The 21029-nt window shown below is 37.6% G+C and overlaps 2 protein-coding genes across 2 annotated transcripts in view; both read left to right on the forward strand.

The window, feature by feature from the left end:
* The window catches only part of PNN (pinin, desmosome associated protein), a gene marked incomplete at its 5' end in the record, with an annotated part of 10082 nt that extends 5802 nt beyond the window's left edge, over window positions 1-4280 (forward strand). The window contains 3 exons of the mRNA XM_009319470.1: window positions 475-630; window positions 713-851; window positions 1891-4280. Of these exons, the coding sequence (XP_009317745.1) occupies window positions 475-630; window positions 713-851; window positions 1891-3176 (1581 nt within the window). The remainder of the gene's footprint in view (window positions 1-474; window positions 631-712; window positions 852-1890) is intronic.
* Window positions 4281-10624: 6344 nt separating this feature from the next.
* MIA2 (melanoma inhibitory activity 2) lies at window positions 10625-16542 on the forward strand. The gene is made up of 4 exons (XM_009319472.1): window positions 10625-10739; window positions 12213-12346; window positions 13638-13724; window positions 14068-16542. The coding sequence occupies exons 1-4, from the start codon at window positions 10625-10627 to the stop codon at window positions 16540-16542; spliced, it is 2811 nt and encodes a 936-aa protein (XP_009317747.1).
* The last annotated feature ends 4487 nt before the right edge of the window (window positions 16543-21029 follow it).

Genomic DNA, 21029 nt, shown 5'->3' on the forward strand with positions numbered 1-21029 from the left:
TTCCTGGATTATAGTAATATATCTATTTGGCGATGAATATACTGGAAGTATTCGCAATGTAATGTGTTCTGCAGGTCACAAACACCAGCCTGCAGTCCTTCATTTGTTTCTGGGGGAGTTGACTTTTTTCCTCTCAAAGTGGAATACCTGAAATCTATTTCTTTTTTTCTGCCATTGGGGAAAAAAAAACACGTTGAAGCAACTTGTATTGAAAATTCAAATCCAAACTGAACGATAGAAAAGCAAACAGAAATCCACAGGGGCCTATAATTTTATAGTTAACCCACAAAAAAATTAGGTGCTAGCAAGCAATGACACTCTTTTCTTCCATTACCTGTAAGCTAGGAGATATTTCCTAATGTGTTTTTAGGAATGCCTTTAATGGTGTAAATAATTCAAAATTTTAATTGGACCAAACTAGAACACTTTCTTGATTTAGAAAAAATATTTAAGATGCTTCTTTATTTATCTTAGCAAAAAAGACGACAAGAAATTGAACAAAAACTTGAAGTGCAGGCAGAGGAAGAAAGAAAGCAAGTTGAAAACGAAAGGCGAGAACTGTTTGAAGAAAGACGTGCTAAACAGACAGAGCTGCGGTTACTGGAGCAAAAGGTTGAGCTCGCTCAGTTGGTGAGTTTTAGTTTTGCTCTTGATCTTTCTCTTGTTTAAACTATTCTTGTGTATCTTAGGGTTATTTTCTTTCATTTCTCAGCAAGAAGAATGGAATGAACATAACGCTAAAATAATTAAATACATAAGAACAAAGACAAAACCCCACTTATTCTACATACCTGGCAGAATGTGTCCTGCTACGCAGAAGTTGATGGAAGACTCACAGAAAAAGATGAATGGTAAGTGGCCTTTGTGATACAAAGGCCCTTGTTCTTGCCTCCCTTTGATGTTTGCTGTACAAATTTCTTTTAAGTGTCTCTGCTTAAATACATGAATTTCATGGTTAGGACAAACTATGTTCTTGCATGGGTGTTCATCATCAGTGAACATTACTCTTTCAGTGACTTATTTTTATGTTGGGTGTGCTTTGATTCTCTTACAAGAAGTCAAAAGAGGTGTATGCATAATCTCAGAGGTATGTGTTTAAAACAGTCCTTTATATAAGCTTTAGTACCCAGATGTATGCCAGTGCAGCAACTTAGTTTTTGAAAAGGCAGATTCTATGGACTGAAGACCCAAGGAAATGCAGGTTTTTACAAAGGATTTGAGAAGCGTTTTCTTAAGCACAGCACTGAACTTTATGATTTTTTTTTTTTTAACCTTTATGTGTGTTCATTTCTGTTTCACAGGATGGCTATATTTTTCTTTTGGAAAACAATTTAAAATACTGCGGTTGATGGTAGTCATACTGTTCTTTTTTATTAAACTGAGAATGTATTGGGTTTTTCTTCTTAAAGAGCTTTTCTTCATTGTGTGGGGTTGGGGGATAAGAGAAGCTAGCTCACCTGTCTGAATAGCTTACATTATTTAAGCTTTCTTAATACCTAACCAGCTTTTTGCTGATTCTTACTGTCTTTTGTTTACCTTAGGAAGTATAACCTTGTTAATGTATTAAATACCAGGAAATTAAGGTATTATTTTGATATACTGTTGGTTGGATTGATTTTAATGAAGTCAAAAACTCTTTTTGTTAGCGTAGATTTAGGGCTTCACTGTTCTGATACTCAGCTGAGCTGACTATCCCCTTCGCTTTGTTTTCTTAAGATAACTAGCAGTCTTTTTCATTATGCATGAATGGCTTGCTACTTCAGAATGAATAAGGATGCAGTATTTGTAAGCTAAAACAATTCGATAACTTACTAGCTCATAGTTAAGGGGAAAATAGACTTCAGTGTCTGTAGATTATCTGAAACTATTATTTATGCATTTATTCCCTAGCACTCTTTGAAAGCAGGCGAAATGAATTTGCAGAGCAGATTAACAAAATGGAGGCCAGGCCCAGAAGACAATCTGTGAAGGAAAAAGAACAGCAGGAGGTGCAGAATGAAGAAAAGAAGGAAGAACAGAACAAGGAGCAGGAAGAGGGTAAGGTGGCTCAGCAGGTGGAAGAGTTGGAGACAGGTAATCAGCACAATGATGTAGAAATGGAGGAGGTAGGGGAGGAAAAGGGAAAAATAGGTTCAGGGCATAGCGATGCAGAGAAAGAACAGGAAGAGGATGAACAGAAACATGAAATGGAGATTAAAGTAGAAGAGACTACCGAGGTGAGGGAGAATGACAAGCAACAGGATGGTCAGCATGAAGAGGTCACAGTTGTAAAAGAGGAAAGTGAAAACATTCAGCCAGTGGATAATGAGCAGGATGTGGCTGAAATGAATGAGGCAGATAGCGTAGAACCTGTAGAAAATGAAAATGGCAAAGAAGTGGAACCAGAAACAGAGTGTGATGCTCAGCCAGAAAAAGTGTGTAATGTTCCTTCTCCCGAGAAGGAGAAAGGTATCAAACCAGAAATTGAAGCTGAACCTGAAGAAAAACAGAAGGCACCTGAAGCTCAGCCAGAACCTGTGACTGAGGCTCTATCTCAGCCACAGTCTGTGCCACTGCCACAGTCACCTCAGTTGTCACAGTCCACTCAGGATACAGAGCCCCAGGCAGACAAGGATGAAAATGCTGTGGTGTCTGTAAAGGTGGTTGAGGCACAGACAGAGCAGAGTCAGACACCGAGTGTAGAAATTAAGAGTAAGACTAGGAGTCGAAGCAGGGGTAGGGCAGGGAACAAAACTGGTAAGAGTCATAGCCGTAGTAGCAGCAGCAGTAGTAGCAGTAGTACTTCAAGCAGTACTAGTAGTGGAAGTAGTTCCAGCACTGGCAGCAGTAGCAGTCGGAGTAGTTCCACCAGCAGCAGCACTACAAGTGGAAGTACTAGCAGGGATAGTAGCAGCAGTAGCTCTAGCAGTAGTGAAAGTAGAAGTCGAAGCAGAGGAAGAGGGCATAACAGAGATAGAAAACGCAGAAGGAGCACAGACAGGAAGCGAAGGGATGCTTCGGGAGTAGATAGAAGTCACAAGTCCTCAAAAGGTGGGAGTAGAGATACCAAAAGCTCAAAGGATAAAAGTTCAAGATCTGACAGAAAGAGGTCTATATCAGAAAGTAGTCGGTCAGGCAAGAGAACTTCACGGAGTGAAAGAGACCGTAAATCAGACAGGAAAGACAAAAGGCGTTAACAGAAGAGACCAAGCTTCCTTAGCCTAATCTTTGCAGCGGAAGATTATTTGAGTGAAAGGATTCCTTGTAAGGAGGAGGAGAAGGCTGCCTTAAGAATTGCATGCTGTAAAAAATCTTTTGGAAAAATGCAGACTGTTTACCAGGCATTCTTGTACTTTTTACATAATTTTGTAAAAGGTTACTTACCAAAATTATGTGAAGTTCCTGAAAATGTAAAAATAAAAGATTAACACTCCTTTGCATCTTTTTTAAATATCCTGTACTCATTAAGATCCTCTGTATATTTTAATAGGTAAACCTTTAAGTAGGTGTGATCACTTCTTCTGTATCATACACTTTTTTTTTGTAGAAATAAATGTGCGTTTTAAATAAATTGTTTGAGATGTCCTGTTGACAATTAAATTCCCCTTTTAGATCATATGTAGGGAGGCAGTGTTGCAGGAAACGTAAAATTTTGCTTTTCCCCTCTATTCCTTGCAAGAATGGGAATCTTAAGACCCAGTAAAGGGAGTCGTCTCTCCACTGCTGGGTAGGAAGGGAAAGTAATTGATTTGGATCTATACCTTTTGTTTTCTTCTGTAATCACAAGCTCTTACTCAATTCTATCTTCCAGTTTTATAAAACTTTTTCCTATCCATAGGCAAGCAGTGATTAAATGGGAATGTTAACACTGGCCAAGATAGCTCAAGTCAGTCTGGCATACCACTCTCATCTGCCTTCTGCAGGTGCTTTGGTAGTATTTACGTCCATGTTCTGGAGACAGTTAATCTGTTTAATGATGTTCCTTGCTTTGGTGGCCAGTGGAGGGAAGACTTCAGCTTGCTTCTCAACCAGGATTCTTTTTATTTTAGTTGCAGACTAATCTTTGACCCCTTCATACCACTAGGAATAATTACATTGCAATGTTGGAGTTACCTGGGACTACCTAATACTAATGTTGTGTGCGTGCAAGAATGCTTTCTGAATGTATTTAATACAACTTAAAGTGGTATGATGTTATCTATGAAGGTGAATACTGTTTTTATATAATTTTGTATGGAAAACAATAACATCTGTCGCTCTGTTCTGTACATGTGCAAATAAATGTGGCTTTGTAGACTACTCTCTCGATGCCTATGATGTTTTCTATAACACAGGTGTATTACCTTTGTCTCTCTACATTTAAAGCATCAATTGTAATTGCAGGTGACTGTACCTTAGAAGCTCTGTATTCAGAATTGTTCTTACAGCCTTTAATTAATGCCTATTAACTGAATATGAAACACCGCTATAATCCGTGTTGTCTTGGCAGGAAGAGAATTCTCATATGCCAAATCACAGACCAGGAAGTCCTAGAAAGATTTTTGGAATGGAAATGACATGTAAGCTTATTTTAGTGTACAAAATGTGTTATATACCCCATTTTTCTGGAACATCAAACAGACACTTGCAAAGTTCTAGTTTGGGAGGGTGTGAATTTTTGGATTTTTCATCTGAACCCAGAGTAGCGACAAACTGCTGTGTTCTGAAGTGCTGAGCTCCCTGGCTTAAAGAAATGTGTCTAGCAAGGGATGGAGTGTTCTTTCAGCACAAACAGGCACAGTGGGAAAGCTCCTCAGGCTTCCCCCTTCTCAACAAGTTCAATACCTTACTCTGATTCTTCAGTCCATTTGCTACTTCAATACCCTATCTGCCTCTGCTTCTCTACAACTGAGAATCATTTTTAGTTCTTGTCAGTAGTCTCCAACCATTTTTCCTTCCTTTCAGAGGAATGTGGTGGTTTAATGTGCCTTCTTTTTTGAAGGACAAGCAAAAGTTCAAATGCCTTATTGAAGATGTTGAACACAGCAGTTCACCACAAGCATCAAACATTTATACTGAGTAGTTGAGTAAATGTTACTGGTTTGCATGTTTCAACTACACATTTCAAATTGCCTTTGGAAGGCCATTTTAATTTTGTCGATTAACTATATATTTTTTCCTAACATTGAGTATTTTTAAGGTTTCTTATTTTGGGCTTAATTGAGTGGTTCACTGCTGTAGTGTATTTACTGTACAGGTTTTAATGGCTGATACTGTAGTCATGCAAAGCTAGAGAAGTAGGTTGCTAGTCAAAAGCCGCTGTTTCAGAGGAGCATATTAACAGGGTTTATAAAAACAACGTGGTGGGTCCTGGTAACTGAACTAGCTGGTGATGTATTTGATAGTCTAATGTTTGTTAGAAGAAATTTACTGCCATGGTTAAACTATGCTGTTAATTAATAGTTAGCCTTGCTAAATCCAAGCAGCTCAATGCAACATAAACATCAGCATGTGATGACTTTGTAAGAATGAAGTTTTCTAAAAGCTAGATATTCCAACCAATATTCCACTACAGAAATAGTATAAGATAGTAGTATACTATTAGCACAATATTACATGAAGACCTGTGTCTTTATAAAACAGTAGTATTTTTAGTAATTGTTACATTTGCCCTCAAGGTCCCATCCTCTTACCCTGAAACAATTTCACAGCTGAGGATAGGGCTGAGACCATGGGTGCAATTTCCTTCCTCTGTTCCCAGTCTACTGTTTCAAATAGCTGACAATTTCAAGACTGAATTTAGAATCATAGAATCATTAAGGTTGGAAAAGACCTCTAAGACCATCAAGTCCAACCATCGACCCAACACCACCATGCCCACTAAACCATGTCCCTAAGCGCCTCATCTACACGTCTTTTAAATACCTCCAGGGATGGGGACTCAACCACTTCCCTGGGCAGCCTGTTCCAATGTTTAACCACTCTTTCAGTAAAGAAATTTGACGCAACAGTTTGGGGTTTCTGAGAATTAAGTGCAGATAGTATAGGGGTAGGAAATCATTAAAATGTTTTCTTATTTCCCTTCCCCATAGTGGTGAGTAGACATCAAAGAAAAAATACCTTGTTCTCTTTTCACTCAAGTAATGTGGAAAAAGGAACACTAGAAAAGGGGAAAAACTAAGAATGAAGTAGAGATAGATAGTTTATGTGAGTGGGCAACATAGCATGTATGCTCTATGCCTGTCTTGTGGAGTGCCTCCATCAGATGGTCCCTTCCAGCTATAAGTGTAACTTTAGAAGGCGGTTGGTTGGTTGGTTGGTTGGGGTTTTCTTAGAGCTTTTTATACTATGCACCGACTCTATACCATTTACTTGTTGTCTTTTTCTTCAGTCCTGATGCACAGATAAACTGGAAGGCTCCAAGAATGGTTTTTTTCCATGATGCTCCACTCGGAGTCCTTGTGAGAGTAGATTTTACGCAGATTGTTCATTAGTTATAAACTGAAACATACACCTCTTCAAATTCCTGCTCCTTTACTTAAGGTGATGTCTTTGTGCTTAGAACAGCGTCATTGTGTGTATTCAAAGGAAACCTAAATGTAATTTTTCTGCAGAAAGTAGGTATTAGTGAACTACATCTCCCCTCCAGCAAAATTAATTTCCAAAAGCAGTAAATTTGCAAATAGGTTTCTAGAGCACCTTTTGTTTATCAGGAAAGCAATGGTCTTGTGGTTAGGTGCCAGTTACAATTTTGAGACTTGGGTGCAGCTGCTGATTTTGTAGCAATTACTGTGGTACAACCAGACAAACCTATTCGTTTTATGTATGTCCCAGACCTTTAAAATGAGTTTCCCTGCTCAAAGAAGTATTTCTCTGACACTACATGTATTTATGATGGGATCAAATGCCGTGTCAGTGGTGTATGAGTAATATAGAGAGATCTGTGTTTTGGAGGATATAATTTTGCTCTTTTAGACTTTCCTCCCTCCCCATCTCAGTTCTGTAGCAAACCTGTGTTTTACCACAAGCCTTGTTCAGGCAGTCGTTATTAGGTGACAGTGTTCTATTATATGGCAAAATGTGAGGCATTCAAAGCTTGGAAACGTATTACCAAGATTCAAAGTAACCTAAGTCACAAGTTCCATGACTTTCTAGAAATGCACTGTCATGCTTGTAACCATTTTTGTAATAGGGAAGCAGTAATGGCTTTTTCTTGCTATTTGTTATACTGGCTGAAAAAGTTGGTTTAAATCTGGGTGATGACTGACTGTTACCTGTTTAGATTTGTCAGACTGGAAGAGTGAATTAGTGTTCCTTTTCTTCCTTTGACTTACTAATTTTTGAAAGATACTCGTTAAAAAAAAAGAAAATCTTTTTGGCATGACATTTGATTCAATGTAAAAGTTGATCTGTATTTTCACCCAAACATCCTAAGTCAAGAGAACTATATTTTTAAAGTGCTTTTGCCATGGACTATATTCTTCTATGCATTAGTTCTACACAGTGAAACCCTACATTCTGTATGGAGCCTTTTGGTGCTATCATAAGAATATAATCAAAGCTGTATATACTGTTATTATAAAATAGATGTTGACTTTAATGTACTTAGAAGTACTTTTACCAACTTACGATTCGTTTTGGGATCTTTATTGTTAATGCAGATACTGAATAGTTCAGGAAATGCAACATCTCTTTTACTTACACAAAGCCGTGTCTTAAAAGAGCCATCCAGTGTGCCATACTACTTGGTTTATTTAAATTACACCATTAATTCTGAGTTGATCCTTCTGTGAATTTTAATACATCATAAGGGATCTCTGCATTTCTAGGTCAGTAGTTAAAGCTACTAAGATGTCATTGCAAATAAAGAGTTAATAGTTTCATCCTAAAGAAAGCTGTTGGAAATAGATCTTTCTTACTTTTTCATTATCATTGTCTTTGCATGCGTAATAGTACTCACATTTGTTGCTTCACTTCTGCGGAACAGAAATTAACTGAAGTCTCACTCTATCTGCTGTAAAGCTTCCAACGTTGCCCTTTGGAAGCCAGCTATGATAAACTTCATGAATCTTTACCTTTGACTTTAGTTCAAAGGTGATTAGAAGTTGTGCTTGTATAACATCTGCAAGCATAGGATTTACACCCAGAAGAAAAGAATATTTGATATGAATGAGATTTATTATTGAAGTTAACTAGAGGAACAAATAACACAGAACAGAGATCAGAGCAGTGCTCGTCAGCCTTTTAAGAGCTTCAAACCTAGAAGAATGATTGTTGAGACTAAGCTACACAATGAGCAGTGCCCAGAGTAACTTGAAAATTGCAGATGTAGATTAAACTGGGTAGCTAAGATGAGCTGCAACGTTTTATCTCCACATAAAGACTTGAGAATTAGTTTGGGTGTCCATATGAAACTGAAGTCAGAGCCATTTTCAGAGCTATTTTGACAAATACAGTAATAGTGTGCAGATCTCAAGGTGTGGGTCTGATAGTTTGTTCTCCCACACAAACTTGCTGAAGTACGTAATTTTAGGCATCAGAATACCTGGTTTTTCCATTTTTAGATGAATCAGCTCCATGTTGCCAGGCTCAAAAAGGGACTGTTAACCTTTCTAGGTCCATTATTGGGTTTTGTCCCATGTTCCATGGTTGGTGTGCAACATTATGAAAGACTCTTCTGACCAGTTGTTAATCTTGGTGGGATAAAAAAAAAAGGCATCCTTTTTTTGATTTTGTACACCACTTAGTATATATAGAGTCCCCCCAATATAAATTTCTTATATATTCCTTCTCACCAGTCTGTCCTAATCTGTAAAGACTTGGGAATGAAAAAAAAATGCCCGTCCCACTTTTCTGCTCACCACATTTCTTTGCATTTGTCATGTTTTAGCTGCCTGGTATTCCATTTCTCCCCTTTCACCTCCTATAGCTAAACCCTGAGGACCCCAGGGAAGGTCCCAAATCACTGACCCTCTAAGCAACACAAGATCCAGGGGAGTGAAGGGGAGACAATGTTAATGCTGGGGATGGGGCTGCATCAAAGCTACTCAGGAGCTAGTGGGGGGGGTGATCTATATGTATTTTCCCTGGTGCACAAGACGGCTCGCTGGTGGATTACCTAACAGCAGAGGCAGCTGACAAGGTCATAGGATAGGCCTGTCTGACTACTAGGTCACGTGGCAAAGGAAGGGGCCAAAGTGTTAGAGAACATATCTACTGTGATTTTTCTTTGTTTGTTTGTTTGCAGGACATCATTGCTGTTTAATGTGACCCTGGCTCACTTTGTGTCCTCTCTCCCAACCTCCAGCAGATGAGCTGTTTGCTGGCTCAGCAGATCAGGCTAAGCACCAGTGTCTGGCAGGTTTGAGTTGTGGAGCAGGAGGGAGGGGGAACTATGCTGCAAGTAGGATACAGCTTAGGTTCATGGAAAGAGAAAGCAGAGCGAATTCTGCATGAGTCACGCTCAGGACTGAAGGAGGGGCAGGCCCGCGAGGAAGCATATGACTGCAAATATTATCAGGTTGGGAAGGCATGCAGATTCTTGGGGTGCTATCGAGAAGGGAGCGAGGAGAGGCTACCTCATGCAGGAGAGTGGGAAAGGAAAGGTGAAGCCCCTTTTGTAGGTAAGTTAGACATACTGTGTTTAGGTCACCAAGGAAGTGCAGGACAATGATGTGAAGCCTTTGAAGCAAAGCTTACTTCTAACGCAAACCTCTCTGCAAGATTTCATGTATAGCACAACTTCATACCTATGTAACCAGTGTACAACTCCCTGCATAATTACTACTTTAAAGCATAACCTGTATTTGAGAAAACATTATTTATAACTCCGTATTGTGTAACAGATTGCTAAAAAACAGAGGGTATTCCTTAAAAAGCAGGACATACCATCTGCTTAGCTTTGGTATATTGCTCTGTGGTATATGATGTAGAGATAGCACATAGATTTTTCTAGTTGTCTTAAGAGCCTGAAAACTGCCAAGCACCTTTAAAAAAATATTTTGGAGCTGAGTAAGTATTCCCCATGCTAAAGGACTGTACGTAGCATCTAGTGCGTGAGAAAACTCCAAAAAGAGTATGTGGAAAAAATTTCTGTTCCGAGTTCCCAATGACCACCTATAAATAATTGAAAACATATCAGTGCACACAAAATATAGTTTGTTAAACAAAAAAAGCTAGAAAATTGTCAGTAGCTATATTAGCAATCATGCAAATCAATACAAGCATCGATAGTCCATCTTAAAATCAAATGGAAGATGTATTTTAAAAATGCATTCACAATCCAGAAAAAATCCTAATACAACTCTTGTTGAATTTCCCCCAACACAATCTTCCACAAACTCAGTACAAAAGGACCCATATGACAGAGGTTAAATGTTTATGTGACTGGAACTAGTTTCTTTGTATTCAAAACATCAGTCTAGCTATCAGAACATAGTTAATTATTAAACCTATGTGAATAATCAGGACACCTGACTTTGCAGATTGTTAGCAGGTTAGCATAGTGTACTTCTGTTTAAGCAGATGAGAGAAGGAAAACAGAATTTTTTGTTCATTGCAAACTTGCAATGTTTTGTTAGGCTAAGAAAAATAATGTAGAATATTCTTGCTAACCGCACATCGATGCAGCTTCCACAGTTTCAGTGCATTCTAGATTTAATCTAAAATGTCACGGATCTTGGATCAGAGAATTTTGCTGTTAGCAATTTCATTTTTAACAAGTCTGCAGAGTACAAAGGTACTTTCAGAATGGAAGAAGTGTGGTGATCGGGAATGTGAGAGTAAGTAAAAAAGATTTTTTTCAAAAGGAGTCTATGTTGTGTGTGCAGCTATTACAAACCATAATGTCAAAATTACCAATGAAACAGACTGAAAATGAGTAGCCATAGAAAATGTTTGTTGTCAATATACTAAGTTTATAAGCAATAGGCTTAAACTTTTCAAACAAAAAGAGAAAAAAATGCTTTGTGGATTGTGTTGTGTAAGTATGTAAAGATCAAAGTTCAGTAAAAATACTCTTGAATAGCTAGTTTTTCTCAGGTTTCCTCAAAACGGGCAGTATAAAGCAGCTCTAAAGTATTTTTAACTCATTCTTTACAGGTACAAAAGAAATTAAAAAAAAAAGGTAGGCTATAAACTGAGAAAGAAGACTATGTATCTTGTGTTTATAGTACATTCACAGCCCATTCTGCAAAACTCTGTTTTTTTCTACTGTAAGCAAACTGTTTAGTTTGGGTTTTTTGTAATCCTTCTTACAAAAGACACTGTTAATATATCCTCTTTACTTATTTTGTCTTCTTTAACATGAAGTAAGAGCAGTAACTAGTTATGGAGTTCCTGGGGAGTAAATAGCTCTGCAGGAGGCAGAGCCACTGAATCACAAGTGGGCAGTGATAAATAATGCCCCATTTATTATCCATTGATTACCACTGTGAAACCTGTCATAATCATATGTAGCTGAAGCTGTTTCCATTGGTTTGGCAGCCTTAATTGTTGCACTTTCAATGTGGATAGCTTGTCCTGAAGTGGAGGAGACCTTAGATTTTCTCTGCTAATGGATCTTCATTTTCCTGTGGAGCCATACTGACTTCAGTGGGTTCTGGACGTTCAGAGAAGTCTCTCTTGGTGGAACAGCATGTGGAATGGGCTCCAAACTGACCAGAGCACATCAGCAGTGATTTCTGTGGGGAGACAGGAGTGGAGACAAAGAGAATTTAAAGTCATTGAAATTGAATTGGAAACTTTGTTTTTGACAATGTATTTAAGGTTTATATTGCTTAAACTTACCTATTTTCTTTGTGAGATAAATATATTCAAAATAGAGCACAAAACCCCTGAAATAATTACTAGATTTACCTTAGAATTTCTAAAATATACGATTATAAATATGCCTGGGAAATATTTTTTTAGCTGTTTAGATCTGGCTTTAGTAGTTGAACTTGCTAATTCTCCACACGCATTTCAGCATTGAAAGCTTGGCTGAGTAAGGACTGGAAAATGCCCATATAGGACAAGAGCTTTTCTCCTTTATGTCTGTAGTAAATAGGAAACAAAACAGGATAGGGCTGCTTTTTGCATTAGTTCCTTTCCACTTGATAATATAAATGGATTAGTATCATAACAAAGCACATATTGATGTATTAACAAACATTTTAATGTATTTATATATATCAGACTGCTTCAGTAACCTATCTGACTTCAGACAAAATGGCTGCTATACTTACTTGTTTCTTTCTTTCTGCGTACTATTCTAGCGGCAATGAGCAGAGTTCAAGCCACTACAGACTACTTAGGGCCTGACTGCCGGTATCTTAACTTCAAAACAGGGGAAGAGATAATGGTATACTCCAAACTTTCAAGGAAAAATGAAAACTTGTGGACAGGAAGTGTAAGTACTTCAATCCGAAAGACTTTTCCCATAAATAATTTAGATAGTCTAATAATAGCGTAACAACTGCAGTCTGCTTGCTTCTGGGGATCTTCCATCTCCTTTGTAATATTAACCAGTCATGGATCAATACAGTATTTGGGAGATGGGTCATTGTTATTATCTTTATATAGAAAGGAAAAAAAAATCTTGGCAAAGATCATTCATGGAGAAACAAAGTCAAGATCAGAATCCAAGTTTTCTGTCTCCTTCATCTAATCATTTGGCTGTAATGATTTCATCTGGTTCCCTTAAAAACATTCAGGTCTATCAGGTCAGGTACCTACCTACAGGTCTGTGGGTAAGAAGGTTTTATAATTGCTTAATCAGCAATCCAGTATTGGGACCTGAGTTCACAGTTCAGTGCTCAAGGAAAGTTCCCAGAGAAGTTATCATGCATATTTAATGATTTGGAACAATTGACAATGTAGTTAGAACAGCCATGTAGTTATGTTATAGCTAAGAAGGAATAGATGCATTGATCCAAATCCAACTGCTAGTAAAACTGCGTAAGTGCTTCAAAACCGAAGATACTGGTAAACTTTTTTTTTTTTAAATGATCTGTCACATTTATTGTTTAACAGTGAAATTCTGTCTTCCTTTTTTTCATCTGAGAGTGTATCTGGAGGTACCTCACTCTTCCTTGCTTTCCAAGATATATTCCTCCATTAAAAGCTATGTGCAATGGTTTGATGTAAAGCTAGTGGTTGGTTTCTTGGTCAGACCGACCCTTACTTGATTCTTTTGGGCATTACAATCAACTTATTTTCTGTAGTGTTGCCATCTTCAGCTGCAGCTGGCCTCACACCTGAATTTCATATCCTACTTTTCTTGTAACTTACTATGGGTCATTAGTTATTAAGGCACGATTTTTCTCCCACTTGAGTCAATGGGAAATTTGCAGCCGATTTTAGTAGGAGCTGGCTGAGACCATCTGTGCACGCAACACTGTCTTCAGTTGAAGCAGTGTTGAGGCAACTGGTTTGGTTCTGCACAAACACGCGTTCATAAAAATAATACAGAAAATAATAGTATGGAGTAATATACTTCCCCTTGCTTTCTGAAATGGCAAATGGGACACTTTCGTTTGTTCTTCCTTCACAAATCTTTTGACCAAACAAAATGAAGGGGGCAGGGGGCAGTCCTATAAACTTATTATTTGTTTTTTCATACTTTTCTAGCATATATGCAAGCACCTAACATACTTATTGCTGAAGTTTAAATGCTCTCATTCCTTTTATATTTTTTACAGAAAGGAAAGGATTTTGGCTATTTCCCAAAAGATGCTGTGAAGGTTGAGGAAGTTCTTATTGCAGAAGAAGTTGAAGTGCTCACTAAGGTAAACAAACATCACCAGATTTTCCGATGTAGTTCACAGCAATTGAAAAGCTAATACCCAGTTAGAAATTCAAGTGTCTATGATTATTTTCTTTCAGGTAATTCAAAACATGTTTTTTTTGTTTTTGCTCCATTTGCGTGTTTATTGTCCTCTAAAATAATTTTTATCTAATAAATGATACAGGACCATTAGGAATAATAGAATTACTTACAGTCCTTTGTGTAAAGTTATACACACGTATAACTGCATACAATGGAAGAGAATAAAGATATATTGCTGTGCTACACAGTGCTGTAGAAAATTACACATGAAAACATTTTAAAAGTCAATATTGTTCTTTTAGGAAACTGATTTCCTTTGTCTTCATGGAGACAAGTATGCTTTTGAAAATGAAGATAGTGCATTAAATGATCACAACAAACAAAGCGAATATTCATCATCTGATGCAGAATCAAAGCTGCATGAAAATGAACTCTTAAAATATTCAAGAGACTCCATGCAAAAGGAAGAAGGAGTTGAATCAGTGTCTGAAAGTGATTCCAAGGAATCTCACACTCAGGAGGAGTCTACAAGCAAGACATTGGTTAGAAAAAATGAGAACAGAAAAGATGATACTGAAGAGCCACAAATGCAAAACAGTCTCCCACTAGAACCCATTCCAACTCAGTCTAGTTGGATTGCAGGATGGTTCACCACAGGAAGTAAGAACAGTGAAGAGCCCTTAAAAGCCACTACTGAATCTTTAGAAGAAAATACGTACCGAGGCAGAAAAATAGTGGTAACTGCTGAAAATGACTTACAGGAGCCAAATGATGAGGAACAAGAACCCCCGGTATCTGTTTGGTTTCAAAGTGGACTGACAGACTTTCTGTATTTCGGTGAAGAGAATGTGGATCTTGGTTTGGCATCAGAAAAAAATGATCCACGAATCCATGATGTTTCTGGTGTGCCTGGACATTCCAATAATGAACAGGAAACAGCAATCACAGAGTTATTGACAGAAGAAGAAAAGAGTGAAAGCCAAGAACCCGAATCAAATTGGTTTAATCTGGGTTTAAGCAATGTTCTTAATTTTGGCCATACTGAGAAAGATACAATTGCTATGGAAGACCAGCAAAACAGAGAAACAGAGGATGAAGCAAAGAAGAATGAAGAAGTGCAGACTTTAGACCAGAAAGAACCACACACGGACAAAGAATCAAAGGAGACAGCTAAAGCAGTGACAGGTGAAGACGAAGAGAATTATGCACAAGAAATAATAGATTCAAACAGTGACATGCCAAATTCTGGGGACATACCAGCAAGTGTGCGTACCCTTAATGACACCAAAAGCACCTCAAATAGCACAGAATCATCATTTGATATACTAACAGGTGACAAAGAGAAGCCAATTGAACCTTACAGTTCAGAACAAGACTTGGCATCAGAAAGCCAACTGCTGAAAAACATTGAAGCTAAAAAGAGAAATCAGGAGTCAGAAAGCAAACATGGCCAGTCAGGTTGGTATACAAATATCTATAATCACTTTATTAATTATAATATGGACACATATGATAATCAACAGGGACATGAATCAATTGTATCAGATCAGATTTCTTCTCCTCCTAGCCCACTTCAGAATTGTGATCCCTCAGACATAAAAAATACAGAAGAAAAGCCTGACATAGCTGAAGAACAGAGCCATTTCTTCTCTTTTAGTAATTTTGCAGACATACTGAAGTTTCGGAGTTCAACAGCCAAAGAAGAGCAAGTGCAGCGTTTGCAAGATGATGCATTTTTTAGTGAAGAAACCCCTCAAACTGAACATGATGAAATATTACAAGGAAATAATAACAGAGCAATGAAAAGACAAGTAAATCGGAGAGTTAGTGAGGAGCTGTCTGAAAAAGATGAGGGTGCAATCCAAGAAAGCAAGCTGTTTTCCTCACTAGCTGTGCAAAATAATGAACGCAGTAATGAAAAAGCAAAACATTTTGTCAAATTAGTCAGCGATAGTGATGCTTCACAAATTTTATCTGTGGAAACACTAGTACAACCTGAAGTATCTCAAAGACAATATGTACCCTTGTTTAGTTATTCCAGTGCTGAAGAACGTGTTTCTAAGAGTAGTGAAAGTCAGGAAAACACCAACATAAAAGGTTATTATAATGACCCTGTCTCCAAAGATTCTCTACATTTACCTTCAAAATTAAATTTTGAAAATACAGTGGAAACTGGAACTCATCTGCAGGGAAAATCAAAAATGGAAACAGTTGAAACAGTGCAAAAAGAACAAAATAACCTGAACAGTTGTATTCAAGAATCTGTAAATTCAGAAAATGAATTACCAAATTATGGGGAATTACAAGGAACTGCAGATAATCATCTGGGCATCAAGAAGACCCTGTGTGACAGTGAACCGAGTCTTACTCTGGAAACATCTGAGAAAAGCAAACCAGTCGAATGTTGGGATACAGAACAAAATTCAGCATCGAAAAGCCACTTCCAAACAGATGGTGATGTAAAAGAGAAAATTCACAAACCAGAGAATAAAAATGATCCACTGGGTTTTTATGAAAACAACATCAAAGATTTCAGTCAGGATCTTTTTAATGATGAACAGGATCAGAAATCTGAGGGGTCCCAAGAATTGACTCCAGACCAACCTTTCTCTTCTCACCCCTCATCTAGTGGCTTCAGTTTAACAGGTACCAAAACTTCTGAAGAAATTGGCCACTTGGAAGACATATGGAGTTTCAGAATGGAAGGTAAAAACTGCTTGCTGAGAACAGAAGAACTAAGCTTCCATAATGAAAAAAAGCCTCAGTATAAGCCTTGATAAAATACTACGGGGAAAAGAAACTGAAGGCACCTCAAATCAGAAGGTTAAACATAATGAATCGGCTAACAGTAATGCAGATACCTCCAAAGAGAATGATCTTTCTCTTCAGCAGGCAGTGCAAAATAACAAGCAGGGCAGTGGAGGAAAAAAAACCCAACAACATCTACCAGATTAGTAAAAGATAGGACAACACTTGATGCTCTTGCTGATAGCCTGTCAGGAGAGAATTACAAACTGAACCAACTCCTGTGAACATGCAACACCATCAGAAAGGTGAAGCAGAAATAACATGGGAAGATTCATGTTCCCAACATGAGCTTCTGGTACCAGAGAACAGGTCAGAGGACAGTCTTAATCCACATCTTAGAAAGAAATATAAAAATCACATGTGATACAGTAAAAGATTATTCTGTATCATCATATTTAGGCTCATCAATTCAAGCTGTTATGACAGTGCAAGATACAAAAACATAGAAAATGAATCTGAGTTTTGGAAGGCATCATCAAACACTACTTCAAAAGGCACAGTAATACCAAAGTCATCAGCTGAATCCAAGCCCCCAAAAAAATTTATAAAGAAAATTTATTGACAATAAAAGCAACAGAGCAGTCGTGATATTAGTCTGACTGAATGTGAACTTTTATCCTAGAAGCCCTCTAAAATAGAAGACAATTTTAAAGAAAAAAAAAAAAGGCATTACAGTTAGTGTCTCCTAAAACCCTCGAACTACAAAGCCAGGCTGCTATTAAAAAAACTAGATTAATTCAATCCCAGCAACCTGGGATTTCTCAGAAACCTGGCTGATACAGTATATGTTGAAAAAGAAGATACTGTTGTAACTGAAAGGATGGATAATACTGAAAAATTAATTGTTGCTACTAAAACAAGATAGGAGAAGGAAAGAAAAAAAGAATGAATCTGAAAATCAGAGAGAGTCAAAGTCCAGAAATATAAATAACAAAAATTATATTCTAACAGAAAGGGTTCCAGGTAGTATTTTTACCAGACCACCAGGGTTCTTTGCAAATATATTTAATAAAACTAACAATTAAGCCTGTAGAAAGAAGTCTGAGGATACATGTTTTGTCAAAAAAACCCAAACGAAAATAGGGATGACACTAGGACTAGTAGAATTAAATACTGCACAGAAGAATGAGATGGAGTTAAGAGAAAAGGAATCTGAGCAAGAAAAAGATACTACTAAATCTGTAGAAGGTGCAGAAAATTATGAAATCAATTTAGAAATCATGCAAAACCAATTTGAGGAAGGACAGCTTGGCATTTTGGAAAAAATACTGCTGCAGAATCCAGCAAAAACAAGGACATTGACAAAATCATAGTAGGGCAGACAGAGTTCATGTCCCAAAAACCAAGCAAAACCAGGCAAATATTGTATGATAAACAGTCAGATTTACCAAACCCATTGATTACGTTCCAACAATTTTATTGAAAGTTAAAACAAGATGTTAAGCAACCCTTAGAGCATCTCGGTGAAGGAAGCAAACTGATGCAGCTGCAGCAGCAATTTGGAAAGATTCATCATGACATCACAGCTTACTCATGTAAAGACAATGTTACGCAGAGGAAACAAGTGATTGCGTCTGCACAAAAGGGGCACAATTTGGACGTTGTGCAGGAAAAATGTATGAAAAAAAGGAATGTTCTTCTAGAGCTGCGAGAGCTTTTGTCTGCTGTAACAATTAAGTGTGCAGCCCAAACTGCAGCTAAAGGTACTGGACTAATGCTTCACTAACAACGATTTAGCAAGAACAAAATATGCTTTGTTTGAGGGAAAAAATACAACAGACACAACACTGTCTCCTTCTGGTGATTTAAAATCAAGAGGTAGCGAGCCTAACTCATAGTAGTTAATGACTGATTTATGATATTTTGAGGATCTGATAATACAGATTGAATTAATATAATGGCAACAGTTTAAGAGCCAGTTACTCTTCCTGACTTTCAACTATCGGACTATTTGTAATGGGTATCTTTGGCCAGTAGTGGCTTGAAGCATAGAATTAAAAACTAATCAATTTGTAAACGGTATTTTTTTTTTTTCTACATGGGTAAGCAAGGTGTGGGGTTTTTTGAAAGCAGTATTTTATTTGCTTCAGGAACCTTACTCCAAGTCACTGAAACTGAGGCAGCTAGGTGCCTTCGGTCATACTTCTGCATGAACATGCCTGTGGTTTCTTGTATTTCGCAGTGAAGTTCGTTATCTTGTGGGAAGTTGGTAATCTTCAATCCTACATGGCATTTTTAATTGTTCTTTTTGTAAAGCTTTTCCCATTTGTATTTGGATATAGTATCAGAAAGAGACCTACTAATCCTGAACAGGGAATCTATAAGCTAACTATCAAAACCAAGCATATTTTTTCCTGAACATTAACTACTTTACTACATCACTAGTTCTGCTTAAAGCCCTATCCTCCAAACTCTGTTCTGAGACCATTATTTGAACCAGTATTTCTTAAATCATAAACCTGTAGCACATTTTTACTCTCATGTAGCGCTCTAGTCTTTGGCTTTAAGTTGAGGAAAATAAAATTTAAAAAAATCAAAATCTCTACAGAGGTTAGTATCTCATAAAAGTGTGTAAGTTGAATCCTCTGAAAATAACCATGATTTCCCTTCACAATTAATTACAGAAGTAGGCAGTAGAAGAAAGCTACTAGAAGAAACACCAGAGAAGGAACATGAAATGAATGCAGCTGTAGACAGTGAACATGACAGTGACCAACATTCAAAAGCAACAGCGATTCCTTCAGTAAATTCTGAAGAAAACATGGACAGTTCAGTAGTTGACTCTCCATTTGATGTCAAAAAGCCTTTCTCAGATGCCATACAGAACTATGTTCCAAGTAATGGTAAGTGTTAAGTTTCTTAATTTTAAGGAAAATAAATTTGCAATCTTAAAAAAAAGAAGTTGGAATTATATTGACAATTGTAATGTAACCTTTTTTTTCCTTATGAACAAACCAGAAGGAGGCTGGATATATCAGATACTTCTGTGCTTTAATGCTCTTGAGATCGGGGAATTGATAAAATCTGTATTTTCAGCAGTGATGAGTATTATCAAAAAGGTAAGAATTTTTTATGTGATACATTGTTGACATTAGTGCAAAATTAAGCCAGTTATAGGTTATGTTCTGCAATGAAGCTCCTAAAAAAAGAAAGAAAAAAAGATCCTTTTAAATAAACCCTCTGCAGTCCCCTTGCTTCTGGGGGTATCTGATGCTAAACGGGACAGAGATGGAACAAGAAAATGTCAGCTTAGCTGCTGTTCATCTGCCCCTGTTGTTTGCACTGCAGAATCTGATGAATTTAGTGTGGGTATTTTTTTTTTTATAGAACAGCCAGGAAACACCTCAGTGGTCAAAATATCAGCATTTGGGTTGGTTTGTTTTCAAATGAAACTCATAGCTTCCTCTAGTTCCCATGACAGTACTGATTAAATTTGCTTGGACTTAAAAAGTTTGGGTTAGGATGAGTAAAATAATCACAATACTTCCATTGCTTCTAAGAAGTAATTTGAAAGCCTTGATTCCCAAATATTCCCATAGTTCATAATTGCATAAAAATACTTTTCTAAGCAAATATATAAAATACAAAATGGGATTATGATTGCTATGGGGATGTCTTAAGTATCAAAATGTAGGGACTGAGTAAAGGTTGACCTTACTGGACGTAACTGCACAAGAAACAATGCTGCCAGAGGAATGTGAGAAAAGATAGACGGTGTTGCACTGTCCCCTCTAAACAGACGAGTACTATCAGGTAAAGTGATATATGGTAAACTTCATTAACTTTGGCACTTCGGTTTGTTTAGATTGGGTAACTGAAGGTTAAGAACAACATTAATTTGTTCCTGATTTCCAGCGTACTTACATAGATGCTGGCAAAATTGCAGCCTTCAGCAAAACTGAAGGGCTTTGCTTTTTTTTTTCTTCTTTCTCATGAAGCAGATTGGATTTCAGTGCTCATTGATAGTTCACTGCTGTGGCCAAACTCATTCCTGTATTGTTTGATACAGCTAAAAAAGCCACTTCCACCTATCACGGTCTTTTAGGTGATACCAGTTTCACAGGCAAGTCACCTTGCATCGTGAAAACTGAGTTAGCATACGTTAAAAAAAAAGTGTAGTTAAGTACATGTAAAAAAAATTAAGAAAAAATATAATGCAAAAATGGAATTGGGCGTAGCGAACGAGATGGAAAAGAACCCACTGCTGAGTGGCACTGCAGCCACCGCTTCTCGCATCTTCCCACACATTCGTGTATCAGCAGCCCCAGTACCATCGATTTTTAACAAAAAAAAAAAAACTTAGCTGAGGAAATCTAGTTTAAATTATGTGGAACTGCTCCCGGGCATAACGCGGCCCCGGCGCCGCTCCCCGGGGGGTGTCCCCCGGGGCACCTACGCAACCCGCTTGCGCAAGAGCGAGAGCGCGCCGCCGGCCGGCCCCCGCCCCCTGCCCCCC

Source organism: Pygoscelis adeliae, unplaced genomic scaffold (genome assembly GCF_000699105.1).
Source record: "Pygoscelis adeliae isolate BGI_AS28 unplaced genomic scaffold, ASM69910v1 Scaffold71, whole genome shotgun sequence".
NCBI classification, from domain to species: Eukaryota; Metazoa; Chordata; class Aves; order Sphenisciformes; family Spheniscidae; genus Pygoscelis; species Pygoscelis adeliae.

What these genes read in the sequence shown, in the direction of transcription:
- MIA2 (XM_009319472.1), top strand. Translation starts at nt 10,625, where the DNA reads ATGTCACGGATCTTGGATCAGAGAATTTTGCTGTTAGCAATTTCATTT. An exon ending in AAAACTTGTGGACAGGAAGT is followed by an intron (nt 12,347 to 13,637) that starts GTAAGTACTTCA and finishes TATTTTTTACAG; the next exon opens with AAAGGAAAGGATTTTGGCTA. An exon ending in AAGTTGAAGTGCTCACTAAG is followed by an intron (nt 13,725 to 14,067) that starts GTAAACAAACAT and finishes TTGTTCTTTTAG; the next exon opens with GAAACTGATTTCCTTTGTCT.